Raw genomic sequence first — 19,758 nt, forward strand, 5'->3', positions numbered from 1 at the left:
CAAAATAATTTTTTTTTAATTTGCCTCAAAAAAATTGATTTTGGTTTGGTCCCGAGAGAGAGAAATCTGTTCCAGAGGCAGGCAGCTCTAGCTGTAACTGCAACTGAACAGAATGGACATGGGTAGCGCCTAAGCAAATGAACTCATTGTTTCAGATAACATTCATTGATCATTTTTACTGAAAGTTTGGTGTGAATTGATTTTGGCTCCAGGAGGCTGACAGTGACTAGAACCACTTCTGCAGGACTTTTTCGCTGTAATAAACTTGCAAAGGAGAAGGATGGAGGCAGGTGGCGAGGCAGAATGTTTATTCAAAAGTTAATTTCATGTCAACATTCTGTTTCTTGGGTTATTGAAAATATTTGCTTTGAATAACAGATTTCCCGCTACCAATTTAGTTTAGTAGTAAAGTAAAACTTCAGAGAGTTATTAAATCAATCTGCGGTGATAGTAAAATAATCAGTACTGTGATCTCACTAAAGAGGTGGAGTGCATGAAGGAAAAATGCTGAAGTACAAAATGTTTTTATACTTTTGTGACAGAGGCTTGGAATATTATGAAGTTTATGAAATTTCACTGTGAACTATCCTGGTTTTTAGTATCTAGCCTTCGATTTTTACCCGTCCATACAAATTGCAGCAAGTGAGCCAGAACAGAAATCATGTGTTTGGTTAGAGTTGATTTAAAAGAAACATTTTCTTTCTATTGAAACCAAACTCTCTTTGTACTGACACAGCCATTCGGCGTGGATGACCGTACATTCCTCTTAGGCCAACAGTGTCATTCCTTGTTGCGTGCTTCCAGCATATTTTTCAGCGTATTTCATCAAAAGAACCTGAAGTGTTTTAATTTGACACTTAACTAATGATACCTGCGTTCATCAGAGCTTTTTGTTTAACCCCAGGTGAGGCGATCTGAGGCAAAATTATTGTTGACTAGATAATAAAACCTGTTTTTCTGCAGCTAAGTTATTAGATAAAGGGTTTCAGTCTAGTTTGGATATAATTTATCAAGAGGCTTTTTATTGTTTATAGGTGGAAAGGAGACAGAACACAGCCAGTACAGATAAGATACCAAGGAATCCTTAGTTCTTCACTCAGTCTTTTATTTCAGTCAATATTTTAACAAGTGTTCAAATGTCCCTGGAAGTTTAATCTGGAACACAAAGTTGGGAAGAAAAATATTTTTCTATAAATTTACAAAAATAAAAATATATTTATTTTTAAAATCCTGGGCTTTAAGCAAACACACTCCAACATTAGCGAGGGTGACTTTATATCTCAAAACAGGGACTCATGTCATGTTCTGAACTATGACAGCAGGCACAATTTATAAATTGTAGTGAAACACAGGAGTCTTATATTTCTGATCACTTTTTTTTCCTTTTTGTTCCCTTTTGTGCTTTGAAAGAAGTTAGTTTTTTTTTTTAAAGTGTAAAAATGATTTGCATGATCACGTCTCTCTCTTGCTGGTTATATTCTGGGTTATTTTGTGTATAATAACTTCTGGGACAGAATGCCACAATGTTTCTGCAGAATTCCAGTGTCAAGCTGCACAATTGCGAGAGAAAACGGCTTTATCCTTTCACTTCTTAAAAACATTTGAACCTATATAAATTAAGCTATTCACAGATCCTCCATTGCCAAGTCTTAACACCAAAGGCTGACAGGCCATGGAGTGATGTCTCTCAGATAAACTACGGCCTGGAATATATTTGCATTGTCCCATAGGCATACGCGGTGCTATGCAACTTAAATGAGTCTGATGAAATTAGATGACCAATAACCCGTGCAATTCTCAGCCATCTAATTTGCATATGTAACCTAACTGCATGCATCTTGAGTGCATATAGACTGCATATTTTGCTCAAAAATTTGAAGACTTATTCCTGTCTCAGTCCTGTAATATTGAAGATAAGAAAATAGGTAACTAATAATAATATTTAAAATATACTTTGTGTATGGACAAAGGGAGGCATTTAAAAAAAAACAACAGATGAGGGATATGCAAAGGACTTTTTTTTATAACTGCACCTAATGTTTCCCAGGAAGTGAACTAGTAAAGCCCCAGGTTGAATTCCTATGTTAATGCAATATAAAAATGTTTACCCAGTGATTCTTTTTCTAACCATGCCTGTGGTAGTGAAAATATGAATTGTGCGTAAAGACGAGTTAAACTTTTGTCCTGTCAGCTAGCAGTATAATTAAGAAAGCTACATGCAAAGCCAAATCCTCACAAAACATCAACTCCAAATATGCTAACATTTTAGTTTTATATTAGACAGTCACATGGAAACAAGGACTGGCTCGCCTAATAAAGTGCTGAGACCAAGCCTGGGAAACTAAGTGTAAAAGGGGAGAGTCTATAGAAAACATTGGGGATTATGTGAAATGCGAGCCAGTCTTGGAGTCTGAGCATAGTGTTTGATTCCCTGCTGTTATTAGACTCAACTGAATCATCTCCCCATTTTAAACTGATGTCCTTCACATGATGAGGTGGAGAGGAACTCTCCCTTTCCAGCCCCATCCTCCCAAATGTGTGGAGCCACAAACTCAGTGACCATGTACAGCGGCGTGTACCGAAGGGAAGAGTGGGAGTGCTTTGGATGTCTGCAGTGTGATTCCCTTTGGAGAAATCTGGTCCATTCTTTCAAATGTTCACGTATTTCCCTGCTCTCTAACTTGAAAAGGGGAAGACAGGGTTTGGCCCATGGTAGAGTTGCTGCTAGAACCCTTTCATTACTTCCTATTGTCACTTTACAATTCTTCCTCGATGTAGGCAGAAGTTTGGGTTTTTAAATTTGTGTTATGGTCCCATCTCCTCCACTGTTTTGTACAACCCTCACAAAACGAAATCTCGGGCAGAAACATTGCATAGAGAGGATATAAGGAGTATAACACCGAGCAAGCCACTCATACTTGTGCAACTTACATACTGTGCATACCTGATTGGGAAAAAAATGTTTTCTCTATTTGATTTTAAAGGGGCAGGGATTCATTATAACTACTAGGTACAACAACAGGCACAAAACAATTGCATACCTAATATAACTGAATGAGAAAAATACGTCCCACTAAACCTTTGGTTGTTTTTACAAGTTAAACAATTATATGTAAAAATAGTTTAAATTACTTTGACTGATACTTGAGAGAATTTTCCATTTACCTTCTGACTGGAGAATAGTTTATATATTTTTTCTTTTGTGTAAAACCTGTAAGATTATATTTAGATAGATCCTTGTGGGGTTTCTTTATATGTACATATCTACAGCAGAGCCCTAAAGAAAAAGACAAAAGCCGTTATCACAGTATTAACACAAGACTGTACAGCATCATTCCTGAAAATTGAAGTTTGATGAGAAGCTGAGTGTTGGGTGAGGGGTGGGTGGGGACTGAACCACAACAGCAAAATGACAGAGCCAACTGAAGCAGGAGCTTTAGATTTACCCTAGCAGTTAAAAAACCCAAATAAGTCTGCAGTCGTAAAGTGCAATTACTGCTGTGCAGTCAAGTCAGGCCAGGGATCAGACTGGACGAAGTTCAAAGCAAGAAACTTCAAACGAGTGCCGTTCGTGATTCAAGGAAGGGAAAAAAATAAGGAAAAGAACAACAGTTCTCAGGCATTCCAGTGCATCAAGAAAGTAAATGTCCTTTTCTTTCTGAAAAGTAAAAAGAAAAAAAAAGCCCCAACCCTCAGTCAAATGAAATCCTGGTTTTGTAGTTACAAAAAAATAGCTTTTTCTTTTCAACTGTGACTGTTCCAATGGAACCCAGTACAAATAAACATCGTCAGGGTGAGGATAAATACACTGGAGACCTTTTCTGGTGCCCCGCTGCTATAACGGCCTATTTTATTCTCCTCTGACGACTCTTCATGTCTTGGTGCTGATGACGCACACTGAACTAATGGCATCTGATAAGAAGTGGCTCTCTTCTCTGGTCTGTCTGGACTGGATCCATCACTAGGTCTCTGGCCATTATACAGTAAGTAGCTACCCCTGGCATCCTGTTCCATTTTGAAGATTTCATACTCTGTGTGTGGTAGGCGGATCCCCAAAGCAACACAGCCATTGGTGTGTGTCACATCCTGTTGCACTCCAACTTGCCAGGATCCCTCTGCTCCACACTCATTCCCATTGAAGACATTCAGTAGAGAGGCTGTAGCTATATCCATGGGGGTGACTTTCATGTGATTTACTGTAAAGGAAAAAGAGACAGCTGAATATCTTGGAGGGACAAAACAAAAAGTGAAGGTGGCAGTCTTCTTCTAGAACAGAGCCGAATTCAGAGATACAACAGAGAGCTTGATTCTCTTCGGTGGGCTAGTTTAAATACAAAGATAAAGGAAAGAAGACACAATAAAACTTCACTCCAATTTTAATAAAATATTAATCCCATGGACAGCTTGAATATTTTGAAGATCTACTGGTCCACCATGCTAATGAATTAACAAATTCCAAATGAAAACCTCAATCTCGGAAAATGTCAATTTTACCATCCCTCACAGACTATCCACGCCATCAAATAAATGACATCTTTAGCTCTGAATTACAGGGGGATACACTATCCCATCATAAAAAAATAATAGCAATTTATAATTGCAGACATAAATCTTACAACTTCCTTCAATTCTGGTTCTCCTGACCAGATTTCAGTGGGGTTTGGCAGCGAGTGTTGATTTTCAACAGCTCAGTTGCAATGGACCTGAAGAAAAACTTTACTAAAACAAAATCTCTCACAACCCTTCAGAAATGTAACTTCTGCTACAGGACATTAGTATTCTATACGGGAGTCCAGATTTTTTAAAGCAAGACTTTTCAAAATTTGCACATTGTGATTTTATAATCGTGTGTGTTTGGACAGTTTTACAACCCAAGTTATTTCCCAGGTGCTACACAAAGATTGATTGAAGAAAACTAACAATTCATCTTGCTTTTCTAGTGCTGCATTCTCATATGTTCAGCAGCAGACTGAATACAGTAAACCCTCAAGAAGCGTGACATCGATTTGCGCTTAACTCGCATTAACGCAAGTTAAGTGCAGATTGAACCCGCCGCCCGCAGCCCTTGCTCCTCCAGCTGGAGACCCCGGCAGCAGATGGCTGTTTACAGCGCAGTTTCACCCAGCTGGGAGAAACCGCACTGCAAGGAGCTGTGTGTCCCACAGCTGGGAGAAGCTGGGGGCTGCACGGCTCCCCTCCCCCCACTTCCCCCAGCTGGGGGCAGCCAGCGGCTGCTCTGCTTCTCCCAGCCAGGGGAAGTGGATGGCTGGAATGGTGGTGGAGCGCTGCTGCTCCCTGGCTTCCCCCAGCTGCAGGAAGTTGGGGAGCAGCAGAGCTCTGCAGAGGCTCCAGCTGCCTGCTCCCCCAGCCAGGGGAATTCTGGGGATCTCCCCAACTTCCCCCCCCAGTTTACACGAAATTTGATTTCGCAGGACACAACCTCTGCGTAAATCGAGGGATTACCACAACCATTCTAAACATGCAGCATGGGTGAAACGTTGGCCTTACTGAAGTTTTCAGCTTGTGCAATTACCTCCATGGCTCTGTGTTGCTATTTTGAGCATAGTCTCTGGTAGACTGGAGCAACCCTCAGGCTCCTTTGGAAATTCAGTCCAATCTGTTAGCTCCTCCAGCCTGGCTTTTTCCAAAATTTGAGATGTCGAAGAGTCTAAAAGAGGCTTTTCAAGTTACACCACATGGGGCTGTGAATCTTGGCATATCTCAGGTTTAGCAGGATAGGTATAGTCAGTGTTTGGGGTTTGGTGATGAGCTAATAGGGCGAGACTGACAATCCTGAACTGTCCTTTGTCATAAGGTGCTATAGATACTGATCTCTTACTGTGAAAGACTTTACAGTATTCTTCAGAAGAGACCACCGCTATCACCACATGGATTTGATCTGTTGGATAACTGAAATCTGCTCAAAGGCTCCTGTAGTTTCAGTGAGAGAGTCTTCATTTAGGCTGTGTCTCCACTGAGCCCTAGTGACGAGAGTTTGATGCAAATAAGCAGTCTTGAAAATGCTAAATGGTAGTCCAATTTGCATATTCACATAGCTAATGTGCATACTCACGAGGCTAATACGCATACTCACAGCAGCACTTGAGCCAGGTAGATGTGGTTCTGCAGGCAAAAAACCCTTGTTGGCAGCCTGTTTTGCCTTTTAAAAACCAGGCATAAAGGGCTGGCGACAAAGGGTTTTTTTTTCTGGAAGAACCACGTCTACACGGCTTGGGTTCTGTGGCGAATATGCAAATAAGCACAATCAATATACACATTAATCTTGTGACTATGCAAATAATCCATTTTCAAGACTGCTTATTTGCATCAAACTGTTGGCACTGGGGCTCAGTGCACACACAGCCTTAGGGATTCAAGCTCTTTTGTAATCTTGCTGTGCATTATTTAAAATTTACCACATTCTGCCTCAGAAATTGCTGCGTTCCAGTTTGTCAACATGGGGTTGGGGGAGAGGAAGAGGACAGGAGAGACATGACTCCTCTCTCTGTAGTTTGGGAAGTTCCTAACACTATATGAATTTTGAATCATTATCAATGGCAATTTTTACTCAGCTACGAACAACCCCCCATCCTCTACTTGGTAACCAAACCCAACTGTGCAATGTAGCAGCCGTACCTTTGAACACGAACTCTGTTCCTCCCATCACTTTGGAAGAGTGCACTCCCCTGCTGTAGCGTCCCTTGGCATAGATGGTAAAGGTGGGGTGCTTACAGATGGGGTCAGAGTAGTGATAGTAATGACCTTCCCAGGTGTTGTTGTTATCGTGGAAGATGAAGTGCCGGGTGAGAAAGAGGACTTCAGGACGCACCTCGCAGCGCTGGCTCACCCATTCCCCGTGCAATCCAATAGTCAAATCGGCCTTTGGAGGTAAGATTGGAGGATGATGTTCATCTGACCGGTAAATGATTCGACATGCTATACAGGAGTGATCGTGGTTCTGAAACAAAGTGGAGAAAAACTGCGTTAGACATTCTCCCAAATGAAGATGGTGATGTTAGTGTCATGCTGGTGTGAAATCCACCTCACAGCTAAGAATTTAAAACATTTGCCTCTCAGTGCTGCTGCATTTTACTGTAGCTTCTGTATATTAAAACGACGTACCTAGAATACAGTGCACATAGTCGATTATGCAGCAGGGAGATGGTTATGATATTTATTTCTTTTCCCGGGTTTACTTTGAACAAATGTTTTATTTCAGGTGTTTTGTTTCCTTCATTTTGAAGGGAAAAAAAACCACATTGAATCTATAATGCTGGTAGAACAGCTAGTGCACAAAAGTAGGTGCCTTTAAAACCTGCTCTTAATTTCTTTATAAAGAACACCTTTGTCAGCTTTGTATTTGCCACATTTTAATTAACAAGTTGGGATGCTGTGGACATATATATATCCTTAGCTTTTTAGAATCTGGGTAGCAGTTCAGACAATATCACGCTATTTAAACTTTTGAAGATATATTAAGCTGTAGTGTGAAATATCAACACAGAGAAATTTCATTTCCAGTGGTGTCTGGGTGTCTCAATAGTATGCACACAGCTTCACTCACTTAAATGGAGTTGCATGGATATGTGTAAGCAAAGTTTGGCCTTACACTTAAAAACAGAATATCAAATTTCTCTCATGTGTTATTAATAAAACACCATAGAAGATTAAACTGAGCAAATGTACTCATCATGGCTGATTTACTCCTTGCTTTTCACTCATTTGGACAATCAATCTCTCTGAATAGAAGTTCCAAGTTTGAATAATAAGAATATAGCAGAAGAAACATGCCACCGACCATCTAACCAGGATGGTGATGGTGACTGAAACATGCAGGGACGTTAGAGAGGCTACAAAAACTGGAAATATCTGAATGGGAGATTTCAACTAGTCCCATGTTGACTGGGTACATATCACCTCAGGATGAGATGTAGAGAGAAAATATTTAAGACTCCATTAATGACTATTTCTTGGAGCAGCCAGTTCTGGAACACTCCAGGGGAGAAGCAATTATTGATTTAGTTCTAAGCACAGCACAGGATCTGGTCCAAGAAGTGAATATAGTTGAACCACTCAGTAAGATCATTCATAATACAATTACATTTAACATCCTTGTAGGGGAAAAATACCAAAGAAATACATCACAGTAGTTTTTAACTAAAAAAAGGAGAACTACACAAAAATGAGGAGACTAGTTAAGCAGACATTAAAAAAGTAACAAGCATGAAATGCCTGCAAGCTGCCTGGAAGCCATTAAAATACATCGCAAGAGAAGCTCACATGAAATAAATACCCCAAAAACAAAAAACCCGAACACAAAACAAAAACAAACCCCAACAACACCACCACCACCTGCAAGAGGACCCCAAAACTTCCATCAGGGCTAAACAGGCGAGAACAGAAGAAAAAGGTATTCTTTAAAATTTGGAAATCAAATCCCTTTCATTCCATCGGAAGCATCTGGTGTTGGCCACTGTCAGAAGACGTGATACTCCTAGATGGGCCATTGGTCTGTGCCAATGCGGCCATTCTTTCGGCCCAATATGCAGTGTTGTTGTTGTGTTGGTCCCACATTATTAGGAAGAAAAGAGGGGGGAGGTGATATCTATTATTAGACCCCTTTGCCACCCCACCAACCCCCATTTGCAGGCCTGGCTGTAACATGCAGAATTAACCCTTTCTTGATGTCACATTCAAGGAGGGAGGAATGCCATTTTCATGGCTCCTGGTCCTCTAACATTGGAAATGAAAACTATAAAGACACTTATGTAGCTTCTAACACTAATTATTTAAGATTTTGTAAAGGTGGTGGTTTTTTGTTTTTTGTTTTTTTTTGGCAAGAGTGCTGTTTAGCTATTCTGCTTTCAAAATATACACTATTCAGCTGCAAGAGAAACTGTTCCTGCTTTGCTAAGCAACCTTTGAACCACAGTTTATTGAGAATAAAGTAAGGTGAAACAAGTTTTTTTTTAGCTAACTTGACTTACATATGCAGAACAGCCAGACCACTGTTAGATGAAAGCAAAATTTTCTGTTTTTACCAGCACCCCTTGTGTATTTGCTACATACTTGTTGTTTACATATATCATCTTTGGAGCAGAACTTCTGTAAAGGGCTTTTGACATACAGAATGCTGTGGTTGGTACTTTATGCTAGACTGGAGAAAAAACATGCGTAGCTCAAGGGAAAGGTACACAACACACAGCCTTACCCACATGAATACAGAAAAATGCCACTGGAGGTCCTAGAGTTTTCTGCTGGTGCAACTGAGACCAGAGCTTGGTCCTGACTAGTTAGCTTACATGAATGTTAAAAGGGCACCAATAACGTATGACAACTGGGACAATGTAGCCTTTTCTGAGGAGTTTGTTTGCTGGGCCAATGGCTCAGGTGGTAGCCTGGAAATCAGAGGTCAGTTCCCATCTCTGCCACAGGCTCCCTATGTGCCCTAGAGGCAAACCAACAAAACCACCACCAGACAAAAGAAACCCAGATTCCGTGCCTCAGTTCCCCTATGTGCAAATTGTGCATTTGCTGCCTAGCACTGATGTAGTGAAAGTATGTTAAAGGTTATACAGGGTTCACATACTAGAGCAGCGGTGTGGTTGTCCTTCCATATTTGCCACATTATGTAACTTTACAGAGCCAGGCACTCCCAGCCCCCTCTGCTCAAAATAAATGGCCTCCCTCCCCCAGGCCAGGCAACCCCATTCTCCCTCATTCTAATTCAATGCTGGCAACTCACCAGAGCCACTGGAGCTGCCATCAGGGCTACCACCGCCATGCTTCTCCTCCTAGCAAGCGGTGGGGCATTTGCGCAGAGCAGGCAGCCGGCACTCCCCACATGCAGCTCTCAGGAGGAGCTACGTTTAAAGGCGCTAAGAGCCGTGGATTGGCCACCCCCATATTCACCACACCGCAGTGTCGTATTCACCACATGGGGCGAGTGGTGAACAGATTGGACACCCCTGTTCTACAGGGATGGAGTTCCACGCCTGAGGGCATTCCGCACCAAGAACTTAAACACGTGTTAAAAGAAAAGTCTGAATGCAATATTTTAAATTGCTGCAAATTTTATTGTCAAATAAATGTAGCAGCTCCAGTATGGCACTGGGCTTCACCGTGTAAGCTCTCCCTGGAAGACGGACTCACCCAACCCTCATACAGTGCAAAGATTGGGCCGCCTAGTTGCATCAGGCAAGCACAGACAGGATCCAGCTGTGGGGTGAGAGGGCTCTGTGTGGGGGGTGGCTCAGTGGGAGGTTCCAGGTGTATTGAGGATTTGGCTGCACAAGGGCTTGTTGGGAGGTTCTGGGTGCACCGGTAATGGGACACTGCAGGCGAGGGGCCAGTTGAAGGTGGTTCAGGCTCAAGGGGCTGAATGTCAGAGGGGAAAGAGCTCAGGAGGAGGGTCTGGATGTGGGAAGTGGGACTTACTGGGGTGGGGCTCCAGGTGCAGCTGGTTGGAACTTGGTGGTGGGGGAATCTGGGTGCAAGTATCTTGCTGGGGTGTTCAAGGTGCTGGAGGAGTGGGGCTCATCTGGGTGGGGGAGGAAGCTCAGCAGGAGGGCCTGGGTGTGGAGGAGATTGGGGTGCACGGAGGATGGGCAGCTGCAAGAGCAATTCTCTGTACGTGATCCCTTGTCCTGCAGCTGGGGGGATGGAGAATTTGCAGAGCTTCTTGCAGCAGGAGTCTAACCCCGATGCAGCGTAGGAAAGAGGAAGTCAGTCAGCCTCTCCAGCCCAGCCAGGACTAGCAGCTGAGCCAGATGCAGGATAGTAGCTTCTAGGTGGGCCTTTTCCAGTCCTGCCTTCTGCTCAGAGTGATTTACTTTGCTGCCGGCTGGCCTGGGCCCCCAAAACATATTGTTAACCATATCAGTGACTCTTCTGCTGTTGCTCTTTTTCAATTACGTTTGAGGAACAAGGAACTTTATTTGAGATAGCCACACATCACCACTCACATTTAAGCAGTTTCTGGCTTTTGTTTTGATGTGCAAGAGTGATGAAAAAACTTCTCTGACAAGTACATAGTTGCTACAATTAGTTAAAATAATTGGCTTAAAAACTTGAAAATAATTTTTTGTATATTACAGTAATCATTAAAAATGTATAATGTTAATAAACACATAGGTATGATGAAATGAAGTAGTTGTACTTTTTGTACCTGTGTTTAGTTTGTGTTTTCAATGATTCACCTTTTAAAAAATCTGGCACATCTTGCACCCCCAGAAAGGGCATCACGCACCCCCAGGGGTGCGTGTACCTCCGGTTAAGAACCACTAATATTGGAGCATAAGCTTTTCGGGAATGCAGCTGATGAAGTGGGTCTTTGTCCATGAAAGTTTATGCTCCAATATATTTGTTAGCCTACAAGGTGCCACAGGGCTTCTCATTGTTTTTACTGATTCGTGTGATAGTCTCTTATTTTCAAAAATTATCAGTCCATGAACAATTCTGAACCATAAATCTTCAAGTAAAATCAGACTTCCTACTGAAGATAGATAGATGAATTTTGTAAATTCCAACCAAGCCAGAATATAAAACCTGGTAATTTTTTGATAGGACAGAGGAAAGAGATAACAAAAGTTTAATCGGATTGTATTTTAGGGTTGGTTTATTAGCAGGAATCTAATATAAATTTTCTAATCTTTCTTTTTATTCTGTCTCCCTTATAGTGGGAGTTCTACTGAAGATATTGCTCTTTGTGGTCAAGTCTATTCCCTCCCACCCCCACATAAAAGCCTTTCAGATTTTATAGCTTTGCCTGAAACTCATCTTTTAAGAGAGCCATGACCTTTCTAATAGGAAGCGTGTGCTTATATATTCTCTGAACTTCCTGAAGATGTAGATGTTGCCAAATTATTGGAAGAAAGATTTAATTTTTGTAATAAAATGAATGGATCTAATTATAGCATGGTATTTATTTTCAAGGGTGACTTTTTATTTTCTCAATGTTGCTTTCACTTGTGAGACCTTTCTTTTCCAGGCCAATTGTATTTGGCTGTAAATCACGCTGCTAAGGCCTTGTAAATCATTCCCTTTCCAAATGTTGTTAGCAACAGCAATAGGATCTAGTATCTAAACATCTAAAGAAAACACAAAAGGGCAGCAAAAAGCATTTGATTGCTGCTATTGTCCAAATACAACTACAGTGATTTCCAATAAGCTCCCAAGCATGAAATAAGAAAATGCTTTAAAATGAGCTGTGGATAAGATGGATAGCTCCTGCTTCACAAAAAAGTAAGGTTCTGGCTGGAGCTGTGGGTTTTTCCTGATTGTGAGTGAGGCTTTTCCTTTGCTAATAGCTGCATAATGCTGACTGCATGGTTCCCCAAATTTTCTCTGTCCTGGTGATACTTCTGAGTCAGACTGCAAGGCTAAGCAGAGTAAGGCCAGTTGCCTAGTTGACAGCACTGTTCAGGAGCTCAGGGACTAAAGAGGATCTCAGAGATGTGAAGAATATCACCACTGCTCTTTCTACTGCAAAACTGATAGCCACAAGGAACCTTTGGCTTCAGCTGGGGAAAAACCTCATTAAAACAGCAATAGGAGTAGGATTCCTCTTTAAAGTCCCCCTGTGACTGGGAGTTCAGAAGCACAACCCTTTCCCCTATATTTTATTTTTCTTACAATCTTTTGTTGCCTGGAACTTGTTCTTCTCTAAGCTGTTCTGCTAGGTCTACAGATACTCCCTCAGGCAGATGGCTGTTTTCTGCACCTCTAAGCAATGGTAAAATATGTCTTAGTAGCAAAGACTAACATTGTCCCTTGGGCAGATATTTGTCTGGGCTGAAGTGAGCATGTTCCTACTTCACTCCCATTCTGCAAAGTTAAAAGCCCGTTTCAGAATAACAGCATGAATATTCTCTCAAGTAGAGAGGCAGCTGGCATTCAGGAAGAATCCAAACAGCCCTCTTCTACTTTTTGTATTGATGAGATAACTTGTTTACCAGGTGCAGGATGCATTACTAATGCTGTTTATTTCAGAAGTGTGTAGTTACCAACCAAGAACAATGACTTAACTCTGAGAGCTACATGTCAGACAATGGTGATAGGGGTGGCATTACAAAAATGCAGCTGTTTTCAGGAGATGAACTAATTTTCTTTCTTTCTACTGTAGTGATAACAAGCCTCATCTTGAGATAGCACAGAGGATGGAACTAAAGTTTTTCTTTTTTTTAAATAAAACATTCCTTTTTCAAAAGTACATTTGTGAAAAGTGGCTGGTGCTTTTGAAATACATTTGTAAGTGTAAAACATTTTGAAACATGTTGAAAAATTAAAACTTTTTGTTTTCTTGAATATTATGACAGACTATATTTACCATTTCCTGACCCCCTTTACTCATGCATTTAATAGGAGTTTACACCTCTCAGGCTGGGGCACATTAAAAAAGACAGAGGTATGCCTGGTGAGGGTAAAGGTGCCACGTAGCTCTCAAAGTCCCATTCAGAAGTTTGGTATCTTGCCCTTTATTACAGGAGAGTGTCTGTATAGGGAACAAATGGGTTTAGGGTCTGCTTGCGATAAGAAGAGGCGAGACTGATGGTATGTCTATGCTGCAATTAAAAAGCCACAGTTGGCATATGCCATGGGCTGGCAGAGCTCAGGTTAAGGGGCAATGTGGCTGCTTGGACTCTGGCTGAAAGCTAGGCTCAAGGACCATGGTATTTAATTGCAGGGTTGATGTGGCTTAAGAGTGCTGAGGCAAGGGACCCACAGCTACAAACACTAATGTTCTGAGTAGTTTTTTTTTTTTTTTTTAAAAAGCATGTCAACGCCTAAAATTCACACTATTTGAACTGTTCTAGAAATGCAAATAAAGATGGGATGCTAGGGCAGCGCAGGGGAACAGCAGCGCTGTGCTGCTGGGTAAGCCTTTTCCTTCTGTTGCTGCTCTGATTGGTTGGAATTCCAGCCAATCAGAGCAGCAGAGGACAGCATCTGGGAGTGGTGATTGGGCATTGGCAGGGTGCTCCCCAGGTAAGCAGTTCCCCAGGGGCCAAACCCTGCACCAAACAGTTATTGCATCCCACTCCCATCCACCCAGACCCTTTCCCCTCCCAACCTCTCCTGCACAGACACCTCCCCACACTGTGCCCCTCTCTTCCAGACCCCACACTTCAAACCTTAGTGTACTCTTCCTGCCACCCAGACCCCACCCCCAACATAAGCCTGCTCCTCCACCTCCTCTTGCCCAGACTCCAGAGCCTGCTGCCGCACCCCACTCCCACCAGCTTCCCAAATCCAACCCACCCTTGTGCCCAACCAGCCCCTCAAATTCTCTAATCCCCAGCCTGCTCTGGCACACTGTTGCACCTAGACCACACACCAGGGGCCAGCTTCCTGGTAGCCCCTTCCCACACTGAACCCCCAGAGGGCCCACTGAATACATGAGCCCTGCCCCACCCTCCACACTTCCCCAGAGCTCGTGTGTGAAGGGAGCAAGTGGGTTTTTTTTTTTGTTTTGTTTTTCAGCTGGGGACCACCCTCAGTGATGTTTTTATTTTTGCTTCTCACTTGTGTGGCCTCCTGATTTTTCTGTGGGTCAGAGATCCCAGACACCCTCCTTCCTGCCCCCTCCCCCCCAAAAAAAAGTTTCTCCACAGCTGGACTCAGGGAAAGACCATCCATTCCCATTAACTTGGAAAGGGGCATAGGAAATCATTCCTTCCTTCACACCTGCTGAAGGGCGGGGGGGGTTGCAATTCCCCTCTCCTCTGCAGCTTCAGAGGAGTAGACAAGTTAAAAGGCTAAGGGCTATAAGGTGTTCACAAGCATGTACTCTGTAAAATGTCCTCTCTTATCCTGCTTCCCTCCCTTTGAGCTCCTTATCCCACAATGTCCTTTCCAATGACGCCACTGGAAAACAAAAAGTCAGCCCAGACCCTCTTGGCAGACTGATTGCTTCTTTCTGTAATGTCTCACTTGGGGCCCCACTTCTTTTAACTTTCACTTTTTATTTAAGCTCCGCTCCACAGGCATATACATAATGCTTCTGGTTTAAGTTACACCTCACCCTGTCCTTGTGGTTTGAGCCAGTGCTGCAGCTCTTCTATACTGCTGCCACCACAATCTTGCTCAGTTAGAATAACCCACCTACTTTACATACAATGTCACTAACTTAAGACTTTATCAGGCTTCATAAAGTTATATCCAAACAAAAACAATTTATGAAGTATCCTGCTCCTTTGCCTACTCTGGCACTAATTCATGCAAAAAGCTGCTTTGAAAGAGCCAGATCTTTTGTCAACATAAATTTATCACTCCATTAATCAATGGACAAACACTTATTCACAGCAGCTGAGGTTCTGCCCCCAAGCAGCAGATCCTGGTCTGCTTGTGTCTCAGAAAAAATTAGTTTTTAAAGTTGAAAGTGATCAGAGCTGTGACTCAGTTGAGTAACTGAAATCAACTGGATGAAAAAACATTGCCACTGGTAGTACTGGGAAGAGAGGGGAGGGAAAAAATAAAGATACTCTTACCACTAATCTAGCAAAAAATCTGTTAAGTTCCACTGCTGAGAGAGCTGGCTACTAGAAGAGGAGAGCCAAGTCACAGCCATTTCATAAACACTTTGAAAACAGCTCATCACCTGAGAAGCTAGAGAGCAGATCCTAGACCTAGCCCCTAAAAGAGTTCCATGATAGAAACAAAAAACTATTTACATATATCTCCATCCGATAGAGCTACTAAATTCAGAGGGAGGCTTAAAAGGGTCTTAAAATAAATGCTAAAAGCTGGACTTCATCTTACATTGTCAAGTTGCTTGGGCCACAAAAAGAACACTTTCAAGGCTATGCAATGCTGGTACAGCTGTTGCCCCTTGGATATTTTAGTGAGGCAAGGAAGGTGAGGTAATGCCAATTATTGGGCCAGCTTCTGTTAGTGGGAGAGAGAGAAAGCTTACCTCACCCACCTTGTCACTTCCATGGATACCCACTAAAATTTCACACTCAACTTATCCACCCTTTCAGATTAATTCCAGGCCAAGACAACTCTAGTCAACTCCATCACAAAGTGATACTTAAGCTTGCCATGACTTCATATAGTGAACAAGTTGGCTAACACTGGTCATTGACAAGTATGATAGATGCAGTTGTGTAACTCAGGCTGCCAAACAGGCTAAATGCACTCATGCAAACAGATTTAAATAAACTAGACAAAAAAAACTTAGGTCAGGGAGCAACTGAAAGAGGTTTCATGCCATTAGGGAAAAACTGGTAATCCAGCTGCAGTGTTGGCAAGGGTTTTTAGGTGGGAATTCAGAGCAGGAAAAAGGGTGGGGAAGTAGTGAGATCTGTCCATATATGACCACCACAAATTTTAGGGCACTGTATGTGTCAAATGCTCCCTAGCAGGGAAAGGCAGGAAAGGAAGCTGAAGGCACTATAATTACACCATTTTCTGATATAAAATGATTTCAACTAAATTTTCCAACCCCACATAAAAATATCAGAGTATGAACATCTAAATTTGTGGGTCTTCCTGAATTTAACTCCCATTATCTAGGGCAATGGATGAAATCTGTTTGGGGTCTCATTTTCCTCAGATGAGCTTACTTGCATTTGAGGGAAACTGATGGTCATTTATAGTGACAAATCATAGTTTTCGGAAGCAGAAGCAACAAACCATATACTGTATATTTTAGGAAACAGAAGCAAACAAAAAAGTGTTCCTGGAAAAAGTGATGGAAGTGATTGATTGAACATGAGCTTGAAGACACTGGGAAGGAAAAACTGAAAGAATAAAGCAGCCTCAAAATGTTGGTTATGCTGCTGCCATCATGTTAAAAATCTGTACATCCACCCTGTCTGGATTATGTAAAAACACTATTGATAAGGCTCTTTTCCCCCTCTGCCTGCTTATCTCAAACAGTACTGCCTCTGGAGTCTCCACTACATTGCATCTGCCGAAGTAGGTCTTTGCCCACAAAAGCTTATGCTCCAGAATCTCTGTTACTCTGTAAGGTGCCACAGGACTGCTTGTTGCTTTTACTTCAAAAAGTGGTTTGATAGGTTGTGCTTAGATGGCAGGTAAGGATGAAACTGATACAGTTTGAACTAATCCAGAACTCCTCTGGCAACAACTAAAATTATAGTGGATTACAGATAGCTGGACAACCACTTATGGCTGTGGCCAGGTTTCCCCATGGTCCCATAAAATTTGTTTCTAGCAACCAGTCCTGACTCTCAGTGTTCTATGCTGTTCTTCAGCTGTAATTTACCCCTACATGTCTTCCAAGAGCCCAGTAAGCAGTGAAGTGTTGACCGGAGATCAGTGTTGTTTAATAGCATTGTCATCTGGCAAATTCTGTCACCTGGATGAGAGAGGATTGACCTGTACCAATATAAGTGTTGGTTGAGTCAATCTGAAGGCAAATTTTTATTCTGTTGTCAGACGAAACAGGTTATGTTATGTTATATTTGCCTTGAAGGCTTTAGAATGCTTTTACCATTATTGCCCAATAGAACTAACAGTATTCCAAAACAAAATAAGTATAATTTTGGAGACAGCACCACTCATATTTCACCTTAACTGTTCTTTAATACATTGGCTTAAGAGCAAATACAGTACATGACTTTTAAAGCAAGAAAAATTTAAGACCACCAGATCATTTGCAACATTACACCCAGAGATTTGTAATATGAAGGTAAATTAACCACTCAGCCAATCCCATACATCTTATTATTCACAATGGTCTTCAGCTTAATTTTTTTTGCCTTTTTAAAGAGAGCTTCTCCCTTCCCATACCCTACATAAGCAACTGCCTTATGCAAATACAAATTTCTCACTGCATTTAGAACAGACTTACATGTTTTGGTACCAGTATTTATGGGTTGGCAAATCAACAGAATACCAACCTCAGAAAACTATTTGTTGAGTGAGATAATTTTTTTTTTTTTTTTTTAAAGCACACATCACTTCCTGAGGTTTGAGCATACTTTACAGACAGTTAATTGATCCTTGAAATTACCCTGGGTAATTACTAGGCTAATAAGTATGGAAGATGATGAAACAGGATTAAGAACTGAATTTTAAAATACATCCACTAATTTAAGACACTTCTGATTTTGACGTTCAACTGAATCCAATTTTTCAGCTGAGCATCCAGAACTCCAACGACAATCAAGTAGTACTTGAAGTACTAAACAAGTCAGGGCGGGGTGGGGAGGGGGGCAAGAAAGGGAGAAATCAGGCTCAAATAAAAAAGTTTGCAAGAGGGAAGAAATACCACTTAGTATATGGTTTTGAATGAAAAAGTTGAGAAATGCACTTTTAATGAGAAGCAAATATTTGAGCACACAAACACAAAAATTAAGATGGTGAATAAGAGTATGAAGCTTTCTGAAACAGAGAACTTATTCGTTCACTAAAGAACAGGTTGAGCTCCAAACATGTTCTTGATTTCTTAGACCATTAGAGGCCTTTTATTTTACATCACTTCTGCAAAACCATGCAATTTTATGGCTAAGGAGCAAGAATCCCTGAAGTCACCCTTGATCTTCTATATGACACAGCAAAAAGAAGTTACTCACTGTAGTAACGATGGTTCTTTGAGATGTGTCCCTGTGGGTGCTCCATGATAGGCGTCTGGCTCGCCCCGGTGCCGCAGATCGGATCTTTCCAGCAGTTTCTGCCAGACCGCGCATGCGCCGGCACGCGCCGCTCCCCTGTGTGCTCCCGGCCACGTGCGCGATCCGGTCCCCGCCAGTTCCTTGACCAACAGCCTCGGATGCTCCTGAAAAACACCAATCAGAGATCCGAAGCGGGGAGGATGGGCGGGTGGTGGAGCACCCACGGGGACACATCCCGAAGAACCATCGTTACTACGGTGAGTAACTTCTCTTTCTTCCTCGAGTGTCCCCGTGGGTGCTCCACGATAGGCGACTACCCAGCAGCAATCCAAGAAAGGAGGTGGGTAATCGGGTTATGTGCAGCTTGCCCCTGAAAGGACCGCTGTCAAGAGGCGGGTATCCTCTTGGAATACCGGTGTAGGGCATAATGCTTGGCGAAGGTGTCCTAGGATGACCAGGTCGCCGCTCTGCGGATGTCTTTTAGCGCGATGCCCTTGAAAAAGGCTGTTGATGCCGCCACCGCCTGGGTGGAATAAGCCCTAGGCGGGGCCAGTAAAGGAGTCTAAGTTCATAGCACATCTTTATGCAGGACACAATGTGCTTTGAGATTCTCTGTGAAGAGACACCCTCTCCTTTTGACCTGGGAGCGAGAGAGACTAAGTCTGTCCGTTTTCCAGAAGGACTTAGTTCTGTCTATGTAGAAGGCCAACGCCCTCCTCACGTCCAGGAGGTGCAGGCATGCCTCCTTGCTGGAGCTATGAGGCTTTGGGTAAAACTATAGGTTCATTAAGATGGAACTCTGAGGAAACTTTGGGAACAAAGGCTGGGTGCAGCTGTAAGGTTACCGCCTCCTTTGAGAATACCGTGCAGGGCAGCGTTGCCATAACTGCTGCGAGCTCACTCACCCTGCGAGCTGATGCGATTGCAAGAAGGAAGGTTGTCTTTATCGTAAGGAGACTGAGGGAAACCGTGGCTAAGGGTTCAAAGGGTGGTCCCGTTAGCGCGCTGAGCGCCAGCTCCACGATGGTGGAAGTGGTTTCCGAGGGGGGTATAGGTTTACCAGCCCCTTCAGGAACCAGGTAACAACAGGATGGGCAAACACCCTGGGCCCTTCCTCTTCATGCTGAAAAGCCGATATAGCGGCGAGATGGACCTTCAACAGGGAGAGCCCGCCTCT

The 19,758-nt window shown here is 42.5% G+C and overlaps 1 protein-coding gene across 1 annotated transcript in view; it reads right to left on the reverse strand.

The window, feature by feature from the left end:
* Positions 1 to 1,023: 1,023 nt before the first annotated feature.
* Positions 1,024 to 19,758, reverse strand: part of APCDD1 (APC down-regulated 1) — a 43,593-nt gene continuing 24,858 nt past the window's right edge. Inside the window, exons 4-5 of the mRNA XM_074985849.1 lie at positions 6,637 to 6,958; positions 1,024 to 4,196 (exon numbers count right to left, since the gene is read on the reverse strand). Of these exons, the coding sequence (XP_074841950.1) occupies positions 3,745 to 4,196; positions 6,637 to 6,958 (774 nt within the window). The 3' untranslated portion in view covers positions 1,024 to 3,744. The remainder of the gene's footprint in view (positions 4,197 to 6,636; positions 6,959 to 19,758) is intronic.

Source organism: Carettochelys insculpta, chromosome 2 (genome assembly GCF_033958435.1).
Source record: "Carettochelys insculpta isolate YL-2023 chromosome 2, ASM3395843v1, whole genome shotgun sequence".
NCBI classification, from domain to species: domain Eukaryota; kingdom Metazoa; phylum Chordata; order Testudines; family Carettochelyidae; genus Carettochelys; species Carettochelys insculpta.